Source organism: Globicephala melas, chromosome 1, assembly GCF_963455315.2.
Source record: "Globicephala melas chromosome 1, mGloMel1.2, whole genome shotgun sequence".
Classification (NCBI taxonomy): domain Eukaryota; kingdom Metazoa; phylum Chordata; class Mammalia; order Artiodactyla; family Delphinidae; genus Globicephala; species Globicephala melas.
In genome coordinates, this window is record NC_083314.1 from 25,893,089 (window position 1) to 25,913,781 (window position 20,693).

A 20,693-nucleotide genomic window follows, 5' to 3' on the forward strand; every position below is an offset into this window, starting at 1 on the left:
ACAACACAGGCTTTGGAGCAGAGGGATCCTGGATGTCAAAACATGGCCCTGCCGCTGCTAGCTTTGTGCCAGAAGCACATTAGTTAACCTCTCTGAGCCTCAATTTCCTTACCTGTAGAATGGAGACAGTCATTTTTAAAAAGTCAATGTATACATTTATTATAAGGGTTCCATTAAATAAACTAACATAAATAAATGACCTGCTTGTAGCACATGCTCAATATATGTTAACAGTGTAATCAGTTAACCTAAAAGAGAAAGATGGCACAGAGACAAGAACATGTGCAAAGGCATGAAGGTGGAGGCACGAGAGCTCTTGTGTTCTTTGGGAAGAGCCTGAGAGCCCGTGGGCATGGAGGGGAAGGCTTGCAGGGAGGAAGCAGGAGAGGAGGCTGGAAAGGCAGTCTTTGGGCAGTGGGGACCTGTGGAGGGTTTAAGCAGGACGGTGATGAGGAGACATTATCTGTGCCCCTTACATAGTCCCTTGGGCCTTACCATTTTAATAGCTGGTCTGATTTCCCTGTCTGAGGGCTTCACAGGCTCCCTGCCTCCAAGCACTGCAGGAGGGCCACGAACTGCTGCAGAATTGGTACCTCTCCCCCACCTCAACCAATGCCTGATGAGAGCTGGAGTATAAATACCCCAGCTCTCTCACCCCTCAGGTGGGATAAGTCTGAGGCATATATTCCACAGTGACTGCACTGGTTACTCAGCTCCAGTTACTCACATTGGTATCTGGCTTGATAACACATCCCTTACTGGCTGGCTTCCCTTCCCCCATCTCACTTGCCTACTCCCACAGTATCATTTCCTGGGATCACCTCCCAAATAAATCAAGGACCAGAATCCTTGTCTCAGGGCCACTTTTTTTTTTTAATTAATTAATTTTATTTTTGGCTGCGTTGGGTCTTCGTTGCTGTCTGTGGGCTTTCTCTAGTTGCAGCAACCGGGGGCTACTCTTCGTTGTGGTGCGCAGGCTTCTCATTGCAGCAGCTTCTCTTGTTGCAGAGCACGGGCTCTAGAGTGCAGGCTCAGTAGTTGTGGTGCATGGGCTTAGTTACTCCGCGGCATGTGGGATCTTCCTGGACCAGGGCTGGAACCCGTGTCCCCTGCATTGGCAGGTGGATTCTTAACCACTGTGCCACCAGAGAAGCCCTCAGGGCCACTTTTGACGAAACCCATACTAAGATGTGTGCCATGACCTTACCTACTTAGAAAGATACTTCTTGAAGCAGATGAAGAATGGATTGGACTGGGTGGAGCTAGAGGCAGAATTAGGAGACCACTGCAATAATCTAGGAGGGAGATGATGAGGGCTTGAACCATATTGTATTACAGGAGTAGAGCGGAAGGGACACTCCAGAGACAGTGAGGCAGGTCCTGAGTGACTGATGCATGTGGTCTAGGTTGGGCAAACAAGATGGTTGAGGAAGAGCCTCCTCTTGTAGGTTTTGCTGCATATGAAGGACTTGCAGGACATTCTCTGGTGAAAACCTCAGCAAAAGGTTGGATCTCGAGGTTTACGTATGGAAGTTCTTGGCTTGTAAGTGGTAAATGGGATCATAGGGATGAATGAGGCCACGTGGAGAGAGGATTAAGGAAGAAAAGCTAAGACCAGCATCTGGGGACACTAAATATTTAAGGATAGTAATAAAAAGAGGCATCGGTCAGAGGTAAGAAGTAGTCATCAACAGGAAAGGAGAGAATCTGGAATGAGTATGTCTTTGAATCCCAAAAGCAGGAAATGCTGTAGTGAATTCAAATAGATTAAGGCCTAGAACAAGGTTACTGGCATCGGCAACTGCTATGTCGGGGTTGACCTCCACCGCAGCTTGAGTAGAGTGATGAAGGTGGAAGGCAGACTGCGGATCAGGAGAGACAAGAGGGAGGTGCGGGTGTGAGCTCAGAGAGGACGGAACTCTCTTTCAAACTGCTGGGCGGTGACCGGAGGGAAACAGAGGGACCATGGCCATGGCAGGGGCGGGGGGAACACATCTAAGGGAAGGGAAGGTGTCTTTTAAAAGATTGCGTGGACCTGAATAAGATTATGGTCTGAGAGAAATAAGCACGTGGATAAAGATAAAGCTAAAAGGACAAAGAATATTTGATAGAGGAAGGTCCACACTGATGCAACCGGGGAGCGGGGACAACTGCATAGGAGGAGGCTGTCTTTGAAGAGAGTGTGAGGGCTTCTGAGAATGAGGTTAGGAGGTAGGGATGAGTAAAAACAAAGGTAAATTTAGAGATTAAGAGGACTGCATGCTGCACGATTGCACATAGAGGGAATCTGGGCTGGCACGGGCTGGTAATGGAGAGTGTCAGGAATTAAAGGGCTGCTTTGGGAGCTTGGGCAGTGGTGGAGTCGGGGGGCAGTGAGGACTCCGAAGGCCTGTGAACTAAGGGACCTGAGCACCAGGAGAGGGCAACGTGGAGGCAGGTGCTGGCGCCAAACCCGAGGAGCAGAGACACTCCCGGGACGATCCCTGCCTGGCATCTGCACCTTCCGGCCCCAGATCTTACAGGTGCCATTTGGTCTTAGATGAGCGAGACTGGAGAGCGTGCAAGCCTAAGGGTGTACATTCTCTGTGAAATAAGAGGCAAGGTCCTCCGATCAGAAGGCCCAGGGGTCGGGGAGGAACTTGGAGAAGAGTTGCAAAGCTCGGGATCAGCCTTTGATTTCGTGCTGATTAAGGAGGTCAATGATGGCATGCAGTGTGCAGTCTCAGAGGGCCTGGGCCAGTGAACAGCGTGATGCCCACTTGGCTCTGTAAAGTCTGTTACCCGAATGCACACACATTTTCTTTCCACATCCTGACTCTTGGCTCCAACCTCCACTTTTTGCAACTTGCAAACACCGAAAGCCAATAAAACTGCCGGTGCCGACCTTCCCCGGCATGGCGCCCTGTAGGTCTCACGGTGTGCATATCCACTTGGTGGAATGAAACCCCAATCACCTTCCTGCCAGCATGGTTTTCAACTGTTACTGATTGTGCCTCTTGTCTCCCTTTTAGGCCCATGGTTTCCACTTCTCTCTGTAGGCAGTGCTGACCCCTGCCCACTCACCCCCACCATTGCTTCACTGCTCTCAGGATGCCGAGGCCTGGATCTTAGCCGTGTATTTGGATAATGTCCATCAAGGAATTAGAAATGCAATCTTTCTTTGGAGTTAGGTTATTACTGTTTGGAAATAGTTCTATTCCCATATCATATGAATTCTTAATAGCTAGATAAAGAGAATTTTAAAATTATCTGGTTAATCCTGATTATTGCAGAAATTAACCCAAATTTCTACCTGGCTTACAACTCCAAATTCAGAGGTAACCAATGTGTGTTGTTGAATGACCAAATTTAAAGTGGAAGAAACAGTAATAACAAGTTGCAAATGAGTTGTGTGAGTGATTTTCTTATTTTTCAGTATATATTATTTTGACATATAACTTAAATATATTAAATATCAAAATACACAAAAATATATGTGTGTGTTAGTTGATTATTTAATGTGTTTAAGCTGGGGAAGAATTATATTCAGAATTATTATGAATTCTTGCTGTGCTATTATTTATATCATTATTTTAAATCATCTTTTCCCCTATAACCCTATGATCTTTGAAACCTGCTTTATCAAACTGCAGCAGCTTTATTAAAGCAAGTCAAACCCAAACACTTCACTTCCACCTACGTTAAAGAAAAGACAGATTCACCGTGACAGAAACAGCAGTGTAAATGGTAACGCAAACACTGTAAACGCCAGAAAATAATAAGGTAAGAATGTTACCCAATGTAGCCTTGGCTGGCATAGGTGCCAAATGGGGGCTTACGCTTCTGATAAGAACACAGGCAATTTCAAGCCCCACCTGTAACACACACAATTATAAAAATAAAGTGCATGTTTTTAAAAGAAATCAAGAAATATTTCTTTTGAAAAATTAAAACAATGAAGGGAACTGCTGTATCCCTGCTTGTACATACTGCATTTCAAAGAAACCAAATGGCCCTTGAAGGAAAATTATCCTAAATAGAGTAATTCCAGCATATAAATGCAAAAAGAATGATAGAATTTTTTAAAAAATCACCATTTCACAACTCCTACTAAATCATATTTATAGGCAAGCATTAGGGAAAGGTTAATGGGGAATGTTATACTGGCTGGATCACACTGACAGCAACTGAACCTGAGCAAGTGATGAAAAGAGAGACCACTCAGACATTACATGCCACCTGTGGGAAGGCGATGAAAATATGCCACCTCCGATGAAGTTGATTTACAAAAAAGCAAAAACAAAAGCAAAACTAACCCTGAATTTGATCAAGCCTCTAGATATAACAATGGGTCTATAGAAAATACAGGGAAGAGAGGGACATGTCAAATACCACCATAGAAATGCAATCAGATAAACCCAAAATGTGGGAAATCAAACCAATACAGAACCAACAGCCAGGGTTTTCAACAAATAAAGAGCAAGAACAAAAGTGGACAGGAGTGTTAAAGACTAAAAGACACATCAACCAAACTCAATGTATGGATCTTGTTTGGATCCTGATTGGAATAAATCAGTAGTAAAAAGACATTTATGAGACAACTGTGAAAATTTGAACAATGATTGTGTATCAGATGATATTATAGAATCATTGTTAAATTTTTTGTTATGATAATGGTTTCATGGTTGTGTGGAAAAAAGAGGAGGAGATCATTATCTGCTAATGGTAATATCAAAGCTCTTACAGATGTGACGTCTGGAATTTGTTTTGAAATAATCCAGCAGGAGTTAGGGTGGAGGTGAGGGAAACTGTGGAGGGGGAGTAGATAAAGCAAGATTAATGGGTAATGGATACATGGGGGTCCATTTACCCCATTCTTTCTGTGTTGAAATTTCTTAACAGAAAGTCCATTTTTAATCATCTAAACTGCTGATGAGTCCGTTGCAAAGGCAGTTCTAAATCAACTTAAACTTGGTTGTGCTCCATCCATAGACTCTTCCCTCATGTCCCCACCTTCTCCATCAAAGCAAGCACCCCATCTTATTTCCAATGTCCCCATAAAGTCCCTTGAAACCAGTTGGTCATTGTCTCTGGCTCTGTATATTCAGTCTACTGCCCCCTGCCTCTTTTTACTCTGTCCTATCCCCGAACCCACCCTCCCTCCTTAGGTCTATTTTTATGGGTTTTAGACGGTGAACATGACTTCTTTTGCCGTCACCCTCTGGCCAGCCTCTAACAGCCCACTCTACACATAGCCACTCTTCCTCTGTCCACATTTCTTTTTTTTTTTTTTGTGGTACGCGGGCCTCTCACTGTTGTGGCCTCTCCCATTGCGGAGCACAGGCTCCAGACGCGCAGGCTCAGCGGCCATGGCTCACGGGCCCAGCCGCTCCGCGGCATGTGGGATCCTCCCGGACCGGGGCACGAACCCGTGTCCCCTACATCGGCAGGCGGACTCTCAACCACTGCGCCACCAGGGAAGCCCTGTCCACATTTCTTCAACGGGTCTTGCTCCTGGTACCAGGGAGTTCTGAGCCAAGTGGTGGTCCACAGACCTCCTCAGTCTGGACTCACCCTCCTACCTGTGGAGAGGAACACCTGCAATCCTCCTCCTTGTTACGGAGGTTGAGTACTACAGTAACAACCCTGGCTGTCTCCAACTGCTTACGTGGTCCTTCCCTTATGAAGAAGACAAATCTGATTGATCCCAGACAAGGGTATGTGTTGAGCTTTGCTTTTACTGCTTTTTACCACTTTTTTGAAAAGTCTGTACTGGGCCTGCCTCTCCTGTATTTTTTGTTCTATCAACAAACAGGAAATTAAGGCAACCAATAAATCCCTCTGCCACTGGGATGTAAAAGTCATTTATTACACGGATCATAACAATGGATTCAGAGGTTCTACATGCACTGCTTTCCCCATAGATGAATCCTATCTTGATTTGAGAAAGAGGCCCACACTTTGGCCTCAGGTTCCAGCTACATTCTCCAATCTATCTTCTAGAATCAGAAACTATTAGGCTTCTCATAAACTGTCCTGGAGATGTCTTTGATCCCCATTTACCTGGTGAGTTTTGTGCCTGTGTACTATTATGCAGAACTGTGATGGAAAAGCAGGTAAGGGAACCTGCAAATCTCTAACACAAACCAAACTCTTCTTCCTCTACTTATTGTCTAATAACACATCATTAGAAAAGGCCACTGTTGGCCTTGATTTCAGGTCACTAAAGATTGACAACATGTCATTAAAAACTAAATACAAGATCAACTTAAAACATCATTATATCATACATGTAGGAAGCGCTCAGAATCCAACCTGAGAGGCTTTCATTAACCAAAGACCGTGAGCATCAGTAAAAAAGATAACTACAGTGGATTGAAACATACCAAACAGTCATAAGTTTATAATGATACTAAAAAAACTGATCACTGTTAGAGAATGCTAGGAGGCCAAATCATTATTTTGAAAATTGGTAAATAAAGGAAAATATTCAAACATTTATCCTGCCTTTCTTATAGGAATGTACCACAGGGTAACTGAAGAGTAGATGAGAAGTATCTTTCTTTAAAGAACAATTTCAACTGATAAGTGAAGAAAGAATGACAGAATTCAATTATCACCATTTCATAGGCCCTGATGTATTAATAAACCCAGCATTCATCACTAACAGCACTGACATCATAGGCAGACAACCAGATACCACATACTTCCTGATGGAAGGACATAACACCTAAAAAGTCATCTTGCCCCGCCCCCCCATCAAAGCTGAATTTGATCAAGCCTAGATCCAATGCCCAATTTACCAGTTGCAGAAGTCAGAGGAACACGTTCAACTACGTGTACACCAGAGGGTGCAACCAGCAAAATCCAGGCTGTGGGAAACTCCACAGGACAGCTTGGTTCCTTCAATAATTAAGTGTCAAGAAAAAAGAAGTCTGGAGGTGAAAACTAAATGTCAAAGGAAACTTTAAAAACATACCAGCCAATCACAATGCAATCAATCTCATTTGACTTCTAATTCAAATAAACTGTTTTTCTAAAAGCCACTCATCACATTTGTGGGAAAACTGATCATTTGAACACTGGATAATTGATAATATTAAGCAATTATAATTCTTGAGGGGTGATAATAGTATTGTGGTTGTGTTTTGTTTTTTTTTAAGAATCCTTATCTTTTAAATATACATGCTGAAAAATTATGGATGAAATGAAATGATGTCTCGCATTTGTTGCAGAATAATGAGGGGGAGGTGATACCAGCAGATGGAGACAGGATCAGCCCTGAGCCGATGGCTGCCGAGGAAGGAGATCCTACGTGGGGTTCATTGTACCTTTGCCTGCTGACTCTCCAGGATAAAACACCACAAAAACATGCGTATCAGAGTCTTTTTGAAAGTGGGAGGATCCTCTCTGCCTAGCAGGACAATTTACAGAGTTATTATTTTGTTGTTGTTGTTATTACTGCTGTTAAAAAAGAAAAAAAGAAAAAGAATTCGTCTTCTCCTCCACGCCGCCCACTCCCTCAAGGGGGCAAACTGTGCTTTGAGTCCCAGAGAACTGGGCTTCCTTTGCAAACGTGGCAGAATCAAAGCCTTTACACAAACAAACAAACAGCTGACCTGTCTGGAGAATGCAGGTGGTCTCCGGGCCTGGGAAGCGGGAAGCCAGGAGAGTTAGACCTATGACCCCCGTCAGGTTCTAACGTCAGGAGGTAATGTGCTGCCGGGGCTCTGCGGTTGGCTGGTGGGCAGTTGGGAGGGAAATGAACTTCCCATTCTCCATGGTTTGGCTTTCATACAGCCTTCTCTGCTACAGTTTCACTATAGTCTTAACAACCCTCACGTCAACATATTCCCATGATGGATAAAGAAGATGTGGTACATACATACAGTGGGATAGGGCTCAGCCATAAAAAAGAATGAGATAATGCCATGTGCAGCAACACGGATGCAACTAGAGATTATCACACTAAGTGAAATAAGTCAGAGAAAGACAAATACCATATGATATCACTTACATGTGGAATCTAAAATATGAACCTATCTACGAAACAGAAACAGACTCACAGACATAGAGAACAGACTTGTGGTTGCCAAGGGGAAGGAGAGATAGGGGAGGGATCGAGTGGGAGGCTGGGATTAGCAGATGTAAGCTATTATATATAGAGTGGATAAACAACAAGGTCCTACTGTATAGCACAGGGAACTTTATTCAATATCCTGTGATAACCCGTGATGGAAAAGAATATAAAAAAAGAATGTGTGTGTGTGTGTATATATATGTAATTGAATCACTTTGCTGTAGAGAAGAAATTAACACAACATTGTGAATCAACTATACTTCAATAAAAATAAATAATAAATATTCCCTTTAAAAGTCTGTCGAAAAAGCCCTATTTTTTTTTCCTTCTATTGGCTGTGCCATGCGGCATGCTGGATCTTAGTTCCCTGATCAGGGACCGAACCTGTGCCCACTGCAGTGGAAACTCGGAGTCTTAACCACTAGACCGCCAGGGAAGTCTCAAGGCCTATTTTTAAAGAATGTGCTCAGGTGCCCATCAGTTTTTCACAAGGGTCATTCTAGTTTTCCTGAGAAAGTGACAGGACTTGTCAGGTGGTGATAGGTGGTGATGACAATGGTTGAAGTCAGTTTTGATGTTCAATGATTGTCATGTTCTTGGCAAAAATTGTTAGATTTTAGAGGTACCACGTAAGTGCCCAGATTCTTGTGTGACATGAGGTCAACTGAGGGCTCTTCCTAACATGACTGGCCAGTAGGGGCTTGGGGCCAGACATGATTTAGAAAAACGAAGTCCTGTTTCAGGCACAAGATTGTGATGGTTGCCTGTCACACCTGAGAGTCACATATTATCCATTCCTTCCTTCCTGAATTATTATAAAACGAAGAACCCCCAATCTCTTCCCACTTACCTTTAGACACAAAATTTTTGTTAATGGCTTACTTTTGGTACCACACTGGCTCATTGAGATCTAGCCCCTTTAATTTCTAATGCAGCCCCAAAACAATGCCAATCAGGCCCCACCTCAACCCGCTTCCACTCGGATAAGGATGGTGACTGGAACCGAAGATCAAGAGAGTTTAAAAGAAATTCAGGCAATCACGGGGATCAGGATAGCTCACTTAAAATGAGATAAAAGGAGATTTAACAGATTTCACAAGCAAGTAAAAACACTGGAGCTGTCATTGAGTTGGACATAAAATACTTGTAGTATTTTCTAATCCAGGTAAGTCCAGTTTGTCTCAGGGAATCTGAAGGACCACTGAATAGAAAGAACTGGGTGAGAGTCTAAACAGAGTCCCTCAGTGGCACTGGTGGGTAGGGACACAGTAGGATCTGTGTCTTTTTTTTTTTTTGCGGTACGCGGCCCTCTCACTGCTGTGGCCTCTCCCGTTGCGGAGCACAGGCTCTGGACGTGCAGGCTCAGCGGCCATGGCTCATGGGCCCAGCCGCTCCACGGCATGTGGGATCTTCCCGGACCGGGGCACGAACCCGTGTCCCCTGCATCGGCAGGCGGACGCTCAACCGCTGCGCCACCAGGGAAGCCCCGCCTGTGTCTCTTTTGCCAATCTTGCTTCTCCTCCCTGTCTCTAAATGTGGACTACCCCCAAGTTCAGTCCTCAGAGCCCTCCTCTTCCCTACCCACGCTCCCTCCTTAGGCGATCCCATCCAACCCATGGCTTTAAACATCATCTATCTACTGACTGCTCCAAGCCTAGCCTCTCCCCTGGGCTCCAGGCTTGGACAGTCAACCTGGATGTTTAATTGGCCTCTCAATGTTAACATGACCCCCGCCACACTCTCCATCTTCCCCCTAAACTAACTAATGGCACCCAGTCACTCGGGCCAAAACCTTGTAGTCTTCCTTGACACTTCTTTCTCCACTCACATCTAATCCGTCAGGAAATTCTTTTGATTCTGCTTTTCAAATGGATCCCAAATCCAACCACTTCTCACCACATCTACCATTATCACCCAGGTCTGAGACACAGTCTCCCACGTGACAGCCCACTAGCTCATTCCATAGTACTCAATGGCTTCTCTTCACGTTTAGCAAATATCCAGGCCTTTTCCCTGCCCACACAGGGCCTGGGCCCCGCCTACCTCTCCATCCCCAGCTCCTACCCGTCCTTTCACTCAGGCTACCGCAGCCTCGGGGGCCTCCTTGCTGTCCCTTCAGGCTGCCAAACGCTTGGCACTTGATGTCCTCTCTGCAGGGAATGCTCATCCCCAGTACTGCCTCCTGTCTTCCAGGTCTCTGTTCACACGTCACCTCTTTGGACAGCACGTCCACAGCACTCTAGCCAGAACAATACCCCATCACTCTCTTACCCCTTATCTTGCTTTGTTTTTCTCCACTACTGCTTATCCCCACATGACAGATATATCTATTGATTTATTGTTGATCTCCCCAAAGAGAATTTAAGTTCCATAAGGGCAGGGACTTCGTTTTGTTTACTAGAGCAGTTCCTAGCATGGAATATCACTAAATAAATGTTTATGAGATGAATGAAGTTAAAATGACATGAAATCCATGAAATCCATGCAAATCCTTTCCATGAAATCCCTGAGGTCACTAGATTAGGAAAACAGCTTTTCTTATTCCCAGAAATCCTGCAAGTATCTAGACCCAATCTCATTATATAATTATTAAAGATTTAGAATATAGAGAAAATATTTATATTCATCATTCAACAGATATTTACTGAGTGCTGTAGATACCGTTATCAACTCCTGTGCAGGTAGCCCTTAATGCTCAGAATAACCCTATAAGGTAGATATGGTTACCGGCATTTCATAGCTGGGCAGCAGAGGTACAGACACATCAATGACTTTTCCCAGGTCACATATCCTGTACCTGGCACAGCTGTGATCCAAAACCAGGCCCATTTTGCACCCTAAGCCATGCTATAATTCTATTTCAGCAGGAGCCTCAAGCCATCCCATTCCGGAACATTCTCTCCCACCCTGGACTGGCAGCAATACTGCCAATACGAGCACAAAAGCCATTTGTGGTTCATCTTATCACTTCCTCTATGAAGTACTCTGTGAGTGCCACCAGCAGAGCTGGCTGCTCTCTGCGCTGATGCCAAAGCACTTCGCTAGCATTGCTGAACAACTATTCCTTGCTATAATTACTTGTCTCGCTGTCTCTCCCATAAGACTGAAATCTCTCAAGGACGAGGACTGTGTCTCCTATTCACCTCGGCACCTCTGGTGCCCAGAACAGTGTCTGGCATGTAGTGGGAATTCAATAAATGTTGACTGAATGAGCAAATGAACTACACTGGGAAACACATTCCCATCCCAAGAAGCGGGTAGTGGAGCAGATGGCCAGCCGGGGCCTCGTGTTCTTGCTTTGGTGATCATTCCTCACTTCTCATTTGCATGTTTATTTCCCCAGGTCCTATTTCTTTGCTTGAATATCTGTGACATCGCCTGCTAACTGTTCTGTGCAACAGCGGCTCTTTCTGACTAATCACCTCCTCCAAGTGAAAATCGTTCAGAATGAAAGTGTACCTCTTGAATTCAGATTCTGCCTGTAGTGCCGTGCTTTGTGGGATCCACTTCATAGCAACTAAGGGGTTCTTCTTTCTGACACAAAACAATCTGTGAGGTTCAAATTTGGTGCCTCCTTGAGCTAATCCAATTCAATTCTTTAGTATACATGGTCGTGAGACTTTAGAAAGCTCAAGTCATCAACAGAATGCAAATTTCAAAAAATCAATGAGATTATTTTTTGCCTATCAAATTGGCAAAACTAAAAACAAAAAAAAATGCTGATGAGGATTTGGGATATGAGAACAATCTTCCTCTGGGATAGTCTGAAAACACATTAACAATAGGCTTTTAAAAAGGTTCCCAGCTCTTTAAAGTTGACCTGACAGTTCCATTTCTAGGAATATGTTCTAAGCAAATAATTCAATTAAGATTTAACTACCGTGATGTACGTAACAATTTATTATAACAGAGAAAATCTGAAAATTATTTAAATAACCAGGAATAAGGAATTAGTTAAATAAATTAAGGTACATCCCAACAATTAGATACTATTCAGTGATTAAGATTTATATTTTAGGTCAATATACATGAACAGAGAAAGATTGTTCATGAGGTATTAAAGTGTAGATTACATAACAGCATGTGTAATATGAACCTGTAACAGATATTCATGGTGTTTGTTTATTTCTCCGATAGCAACCTGACTTCTTACTGGAGTGTTTTCTCCCCCTCACTGAGTGGAGCTGTGTGTTGGATGATTCTTAGGATGACCCCTGCCGCCTCAGCTCCCTGGGTTGTCTCTCCCAGGACCCTGACCTGAGTCCATGCAGGGTCACCCCTGTAGCAGCGGCCCCAGACAGGCTGTGCCAGTCATAAGATGGTTGCTATGCATTGCTCCCCGCTTCTTTGCCTCCGGAATCTTGCTTGGCTCCTGTCTGCCCTGAGCCTGGCTCCCCTGGCTCCTGTGGGCTCTGTGAACACCCCTTCCTCAGCCAAGGTACCAGCCTGTGAATCCCCTTTTGCTTCAGTTAAGCAGGCTTGTTTCTGTCCTTAGAGTCAAAGAACTCCAACTGATGGCTTCCACAGTGATACTCCGAAGAAGTTATATAGCAATACATATTCTTGGGTTTTCTCTTCTTTTTGCTTACTGGTATTTTCCAATTTGCTTTAAAAATACCATAATAATTTTTAGAGGATTTTACATTTTACATTGAAAGGGAGATAACTGATTAGGGTGCAGCAAGAAAATTAGAATTTCTATTTTAATTTATACACTATCTTCAAAGTTAGAATGAGAGCTCACCAACATGTAATACGGATGGACATTAACATCATCACTGGATCTGTGTGTGAGGCAATCACATATCAGGAAGGCAGGCAGGTGTCCCAAGGGCAGCATGTGGGTGCCTTCACCCCACACACACTTTTACCTTGCTTAGTGCAGTGGTCTTACTAATTTTATGGGTGTCAGGTAAACGGAGGATTCACAGGTGTTATCTAGTTTTAACAAAACTAGCTCTAATAGGGGCTTCCCTGGTGGTGCAGTGGTTGAGAGTCCGCCTGCCGATGCAGGGGATGCGGGTTCGTGCCCTGGTCCGGGAAGATCCCACATGCCGCAGAGCGGCTAGGCCCGTGAGCCATGGCCGCTGAGCCTGTGCCTCCGGAGCCTGTCCTCCGCAACAGGAGAGGCCACAACAGTGAGAGGCCTGTGTACAGCAAAAACAACAACAACAAACTAGCCCTAATAAACTGATAAGAGGCTAAAATAGTTTCCTACAAAGTAACCTTGAATTGAAAATAATACTAATACTCTAAACAGAAGTGAACTTCAAGAAAATGGCAGAGCTACAATTCTCCTCCAAGGTAAAAACTATGACAGTCTCATCCGATTTGATGAGAAGTAACTAAGAAATATTGTAAATTGTCAAGAAGAATGGTTGTAAAATAGATTTACCTTTACTATCACTAACAATGAACTCTGCCTAAGTAAATAAATATCATGCCTTGAGCAGGTAAACAGGTCCAGAACGGAGCCATCATAATTAGCAAGACATTTAGAAACTAAGCGTTCAGAACACAAAAATAAACCTCGACATTTTTAAAGCTATAAAGTCAGGTGATACTCAATCCATACTTTAATAAATTCCATAATCAGCGATAAATGGTTAGAAGCCTCTTTCAGGATGTCTTACTGAGTAGCTGAAGACTTACTAGGGAAGTACCAAGAGATACTTGGCACTTTGTTCAGTCACTCATAAAACTATTTCCTGAATTTCAGAATGTGCCGCTTTATCTCATCTCTTTCTCCAAAGAACTAGAGTTGGCCCCAAGTTTTCAACTTTGTGAATATTTTTTTCAGAAAAATGAAACACCTTTCCTCAAATGAATAAGAGCATTTTCTCCAGGGGGTGAGATGAATAATTCATGTTGCTCTAAAAGCACTATGACTGATAGCAATTTTTTTTGGTTTTTAAAGAAGAAAGATCCAGCAATCTCACTTACCAATATATATCCAAAAGAATTGAAAGTAGGGTCTCAAAAAGATACCTGCACACTCATATTCACAGCAGTATTACTCACAATAGGCAAGAGGTGAAAGCAATTCAAGTGTCCACCAATGGATGAATGCATAAACAAAATGTGGTATGTACAAATAAGGGAATATTATTCAGCTTTTAAAAGGAAGGAGGGGCTTCCCTGGTGGCGCAGTGGTTGAGAGTCCGCCTGCCAATGCAGGGGACACGGGTTCGTGCCCCGGTCCGGGAAGATCCCACATGCCGCAGAGCGGCTGGGCCCGTGAGCCATGGCCGCTGAGCCTGCGCGTCCGGAGCCTGTGCTCCGCAACGGGAGAGGCCACAACGGTGAGAGGCCCGCGTACCGCAAAAAAAAAAAAAAAAAAAAAAGGAAGGAAACTCTGTCACATGCTACATCATGGTTGAACTCTGAGGACATTAAGCTAAGTGAAATAGGCCAGTCACAGAAGGACAAATACTGCATGATTCCACTTATATGAGATACCCAGAGTAGTCTAACTCATAGAAACAAAGTAGAATGGTGTTGCCAGGAGCTGGGGGCAGGGAGAAAGGGGAGCTGGTTGATGGGTATAGTATTTCAGATTGGTAAGGTGAGAAAATTCTGGAGATCTATTTTACAACAATGTGAATATACTTATTAACGCTACTGAACTGTGCACTTAAGTATGGCTGAGATGGTAAATTTTACGCCAGCTGGTTTTTGCTACAATTAAAAAAAAACGACAAACCATCTCCTAAAATCTCCTAATTGCACATTCTAGAAAGAAACGTGACCGCTTATAACTAATAACACCACGACAGCGAATCTCCTGGTATCTCCACCAGTACCTCAGGTGTCTCATCACCTTCACCCCACAGATCATATTATTATCTACCTACAGTCCCACACTCCTGACTCTCTATACCCAGGCAGCAGGTTGGCCTACCTGTCTGTCTCTCCCTTCCTTCCCATGCCCTCTCTTTCTCCTTTTGCTCCTTCCCTTCCTCTCTCCCTCCCTTGCTGTTTTTCCTGTAAATAATCATTTGTCACACTTTAATCTTTAAAGAATTTTCACTTTCATTATCTCATTTACACACCAGCCCTGTAAGGTAGGTGTTCTTTCCACTTTACGAATAAGACGCAGAGACCCAGCAATATTAAACACGTGCACCAATCACCTATGCACCAAGTGGCAGAGCCCAGTTCCAAATCCCACACTTTCACAATATAACACTGCCCCAGACAGTGGTTCTTACACTGTAGCATGCGTAAGGCTCCCCTGGGAATATCTGTGAAAATGTGGGTTCCTGGGTCCCACCTCCAGAGAGTCTGTTCTAGGGGTCTGGAATGGGACCCAGGAGTCTGAATTTCTAACAAGCACCCCCTCCCAGGTGCATCTAAGCAGTGATAAGTAACCTACACTTTCACTAGGTGCAGGCCTCGGAGACAGCCACGCCTGGCACAGGCAGGGCACGTTACCATGAGGATCTCTGCTTACTTAACCTGCCCAGAAGGGGCAATGTAGTGACATGGATCTTCTATAGGGAACTGGCTATATAAACAAGGTACTTTCTTAACTGGAAGCAGTTAGAAAAGGGAAAGAAAGGAAAGCAGGAAGGAAGGAGAAAAAACCCTAAATGCACCTCATTCCACAGAAAATAATCCTGCCAGTGAAAATCCCAACCAGCCTGTCGTCTCAGACATTCTTCTTAATCTCTTACCGTTGGACACTCGGACATTTGGTACATGCAAAGGGGACTACACCTGCCCTGCTTTTGGAAGATGGAAGAAGAACTAGACTTGGGCTCTTTATTTTCCAGACAGAGATGCACAGGAGGGAAGCACCTGATCCAGAGTGAGTCACAAGCAAAGCCTAGGTCAGGGTGCAAGGATCTCCAGACTGCCAGGCCTGCACCCCGGACCCTGAGTCATGCAGCTTCCCCAGCCCAGACGTGTGAGAACGGACCTGTCTTTCCACAGGGCCTGGTATGGCAGGCTTTGCAGAAGCCCAGAGTCATAAGGACAAGCAAACCATCTACACAGGAGACCAAGCACTCTTCTTGCCAGGAAAATGCCATTGTGATTTAAGTTGGATGTTGAGGGCTAAGATGAGTGAAAAGAGGTAAAATATGGATCAAAATTGTTAGAGTATAAAGAAAAGTGTTCCTTTTTGCGCAGGCCCAGCGGCCATGGCTCACAGGCCCAGCCGCTCTGCGGCATGTAGGATCTTCCCGGACCGGGGCACGAACCCGTGTCCCCGGCATCGGCAGGCGGACTCTCAACCACTGCACCACTAGGGAAGCCCTCAAGAAAAGTGTTCCTTTTGCAAATATGCTACATTTATTCTGCAGCTAGGAGATAAAGATGAGATTTCTGTGGGAAGCCTGTTGTACTTTTTCATGGCCTTATAAAAACAAATTTGTGCTAAAGTGAATCATATTCCATAAAGCTAACTCTTATGACTACTGAAAAGATAGTATTTCCTTGAGATGGGGTGTGAAGTTTGACATCAGTCAGAACTTTTGAAAGAATTCTAGAAGGTGAGACCTGGGGGTACCCAATCCTGAGGCATCCTTCCTGAGAAAAGAATATGATATCACCATTTATGAAGCGACTGGGGCTAATTCACCAGCCTGCATTTCTCTGGTATGACCAGGGTCATGCAGGGTAACGGGCTTAGAGAAGACAAGTCAGAGCTGCCTTGTGGGCTCCGAACAAGTCCGTGCCTGGGCTTATGCGTTGGGCACCAGCACACGCTTTCACGCTACATGTTGGTGCAGGCCGTTGCTGCTAAATGATATGCCCCTGGGTATACTTCCACCTTCAAGGGTGTTCATGTCTCTGGCGCCCTCCTTTCCGGCTGCAGTGTGTCGCCTATCATAAGCCACCTGTCTGCTAAAGCTCTGGGGGTCACCACACCCCCTGCCTCATACTTCTCTGCCCTGGCCTAAGGGCATGTGGCTCGTGTTCATCTCTGGGTGGTGATTCTAAACAAGCACGGCGGAGTGAGTGGCACATCAGGTCTACACTTGGCTCTCACCCCGGCATAATCTCGGGACACCAGTGCAGGAAGAAATGCCTCCCATTACCACACTTCTGTGGTTACTTTTCATAAAACCTTCTGTAAATGATGATTCCTCAGCATCATTTTTATTCACTATTTTTCAAATGGGATGACCACATATTAATCATTTAAACCAGGACACTTCCAAGAGGGAGATCTGTTAACAACTACACTGGGACAACAAACGTAGGCTGCGACCACCCGGGTAACCCAAGACACACGGTCACCCTGCTTAGGAAGTAGATGAGCTGCACGAAGACGACACATGGAGCAGAGGCCCAGCCGACGCCAGGTGACACAAAACGTGAACAAAAAAGAACTCTTACTGTAGTAAGCCCTGAGCTCTTGAGTTGTTTGGTATCACAGCATAACCTAGCACAAACTGATGAATACAACCCCTTATAGCTGTGACCCATATCGCTGGGTGGCTGGGAGGATTAAATCAGCTAATATATAAAAAGCACTCAGATCAGTGCCCGGCACATAGTGAGCAGTCCCCAGATGTTAGCTATTATTATTAATTATAATAATAACACAGGAGAATGAAGGAACACTCTAAAAACACAGTGAAGTCAAATTTCAAGCAAAGCATGTAATTACTCAGGAATGGCAGGAAAGCCCATCATCTCTCGCTCCTCCTGCACAGCTGTTTGCCCCTTTGGAGGCCATGAGGCCCTGCCTCCGTCTCTCGGTCTGAGAGCCCACTCCTACCTGTATGTATCTCTACTACTCAGACTCCAGAGAGCATTGTTACAACTGCTTTCTTGTGAATTCCTCTACTCCTTTGACCTTTGGTTGCCTCCATCTCACTCAGATGACAAACCTTAACCCTGAATCAATACAACAATCCATCATTTTTGCTCGTGGGCCCGAGTTACTGAACAAAATCCTCCAGGATTTCTTGAAATTTTTACATGGGCTCTTTCTCAACTCTTTCTCCCATTTCCCACAAGAGATATTTCCAAATTTTACCATTCTCCTCAAGCTCTGTAACCTACCACCGTCCTCTTCACTCAGAAAGCAACTAGAGGCCCTGCATCTGCCCTGTCTGAAATGTGGTTGCTGATTGACTTGCAGGTCTCCCTCACTAAACTGTGATCTCGACTAGTTAGGGACTGATTCACCGTGCAACTCCAGCTCCTAGTACATTATCTAATAATTCTCAGTAAATGTTTCATGAATGAATGAATGGATAATGATAGAGTCTCTTAAGTAGCAGCCCCCTGCATGCCTAGGAGGAAGAATCACAAGCAGCATTAAATGTTTATATGTATATATAGACACATGTAGTGGTGAAGCATCTTTAAATAGAGATCACTGTGTGTGTGTGTGTGTGTGTGTGTGTGTGTGTGTATGAAAGAATGATACAGGTTATGGAAGATTATTCATTTTCCTTTATCTTACTTTCCCCTTTGCTTTTCCATTGTGATTCTTTGTGCTCAGATAACATTATCCCGCTCTTTCAACAGCTGTACCTCCTGCACCCCATAACATTTCTCAATTTTCTTACTCAGTATTCAGGACAATAGTCTCATGACAGGTATTCTGAATAGGTTAAGAATTCTAAAGACCACAAGAGAATTGCCACTTCCTTACATTACCAATTTCCAATCAGTCTTCTTTGCTCAAGGTTCAATTATCTCAACTCCTTTAGCTATTCCATAAATGGCAGGTAACATGCAAGATCAGCAAATTTAAATTTTTATGCTAAGTTACTATCATCTCAAATGAGATTTATAATTGGCACTCATAAGAAATTAATTATTAATATCTGCTTCAATGACTTTCCTTCCACATTCTGATTGCTGAAGTGTTCGCTGTTTTAAAAAGAAGCTGTCATCACATTATTACTCATTTTCAATTTATGGTCATTCTGCCCCAACCCAAGATCTTTACATGCAAAACTTTGGGTCATTCTAATCATTCTTCATTTTGTCAGCTTAATTAATTTGAAAGTAACCTGGATTTAATTGTAGAAAATTAGTAACAATCCTTGGATTATGTTAAATATTTTAAGAATAGTTTTAAAATAATTAGCAGTTTGTCATTCCATAGGGCTAGACATACTAAATAAATTTGTGTTTTACATTGTTATGATCACCTTTAAAAAACAAAATATCTTGAAATAGTTGTCACAAGGCATTAATTAGCAATATGTAGGAATTATAAAATAAAATGTGAAATTAACAAGGACAAGCAATTCTTAAAATGATCTTTCAATTAGAAATGAAGTCTGTAGAGTGTTTAATTTTCATCTACCACCATCATTGTTATATAGTCCTTGTAATGAATTGAATTCGATTCTGGATCAATTGCAGCAGACAACATTTCTTCCATTTCCTCCTGAGAAAAACGCTCACCTGGGAAGAACAAGAAGGGAAACTCATCATTTACAATCCTCTGATTTTTTTTTTCTCTTTCCACTAGCCCACTTAACTGCCGTGGAGCCCCACCATCCCCCATTGTGTCTCTAGTTACTCTCCCTGGGGCCATAAGGCCAGCACATCGTGACAGTCCAGAGGTTCAAAGAGCATGCTGTGGGACCCCTGGCAAATTCTGGAGTTATTTTACCTTGCAGGTATCGTATCTCAAGCAACCTATAGAATCAATCGTTTCAGCCAAAACAGCAGGAGGACATGAAAACATCATAAATAAGGTTGTTTATTTACTTAAATTAAAACCACTAAAATCGCCAAAGGATTAACCTGAAGTCATAGTTTTACAGGGAGTCTATTCATTATATTTAGTAAGGGTATGAAGAAAGGATTAACTGGTTGCTATGCAGAAATGCTGAAGAAGAGATAACAGAGGTTTAAGCTATGACAATGTCTATGAATATTCTCTAACCAGGGTAGGTCAATTTGGTGATCCAGCTGCACCCAGTGACAGATGCATTCATCAGCCAGTTCAAAACAGTCCTCTTTGCTATAGTTCGGCCCAGTGCTGCTGTCAAATGAAACCACAAGCTGGATAGAAAATCTGTGGGCTTTAGCTGGATTCGGGTAATAGCTGAAGGCCATCTTGGATATTGGTTTCACCAAGATGAAAAGCAAATTCAGGAAGAACACTGGAAACACTGTCATCTATTTAAGATAGAACTTTGTGCTGATATTAAACAAAAATACAGAAACATCCGAATCGCCAGCTCACCCCTAAAGAGTCTTAATCCAAGCAGGTAAATTTCTGAGTTTGTCACCTGCCACTACAAACAACGCTTTCTAAGGTGGAATTCAGTTAATAATACAGAAATTATTCAAGTGGGGATTTTTATGACAATGATGATAGTATCACCAAACAGTGGGAACGTGCTTGAGTTCTTCTGAAATCATGTTTACGTCCTAAGGAAAGAAAGAATGCCTAAAAAGACAATTTCTCTTTTTTTTAATTTTATTTATTCATTTATTTAATTTTTTAGCTGCATTGGGTCTTCGCTGCTGCACACGGGTTTCCTCTTGTTGCTGAGAGTGGGGGCTACTCTTTGTGGCGGCGCGTGGGCTTCTCATTGCGGTGGCTTCTCTTGTTGCAGAGCACGGGCTCTAGGCACCCAGGCTTCAGCAGTTGTGGCTCGTAGGCTCAGTAGTTGTGGCTCGCGGGCTCTAGACTGCAGGCTCAGTA

General features: G+C 43.7%; 1 protein-coding gene across 3 annotated transcripts in view; it reads right to left on the reverse strand.

Moving 5' to 3' along the window:
* Positions 1–19,204: 19,204 nt before the first annotated feature.
* The window catches only part of EFCAB2 (EF-hand calcium binding domain 2), a 126,910-nt gene continuing 125,421 nt past the window's right edge, over positions 19,205–20,693 (reverse strand). For all 3 annotated transcript variants that reach the window (XM_030868520.3, XM_030868519.3, XM_060305863.2), the window contains one exon: positions 19,205–19,438. In XM_030868520.3, the coding sequence (XP_030724380.1) occupies positions 19,349–19,438 (90 nt within the window). In that variant the 3' untranslated portion in view covers positions 19,205–19,348. The remainder of the gene's footprint in view (positions 19,439–20,693) is intronic.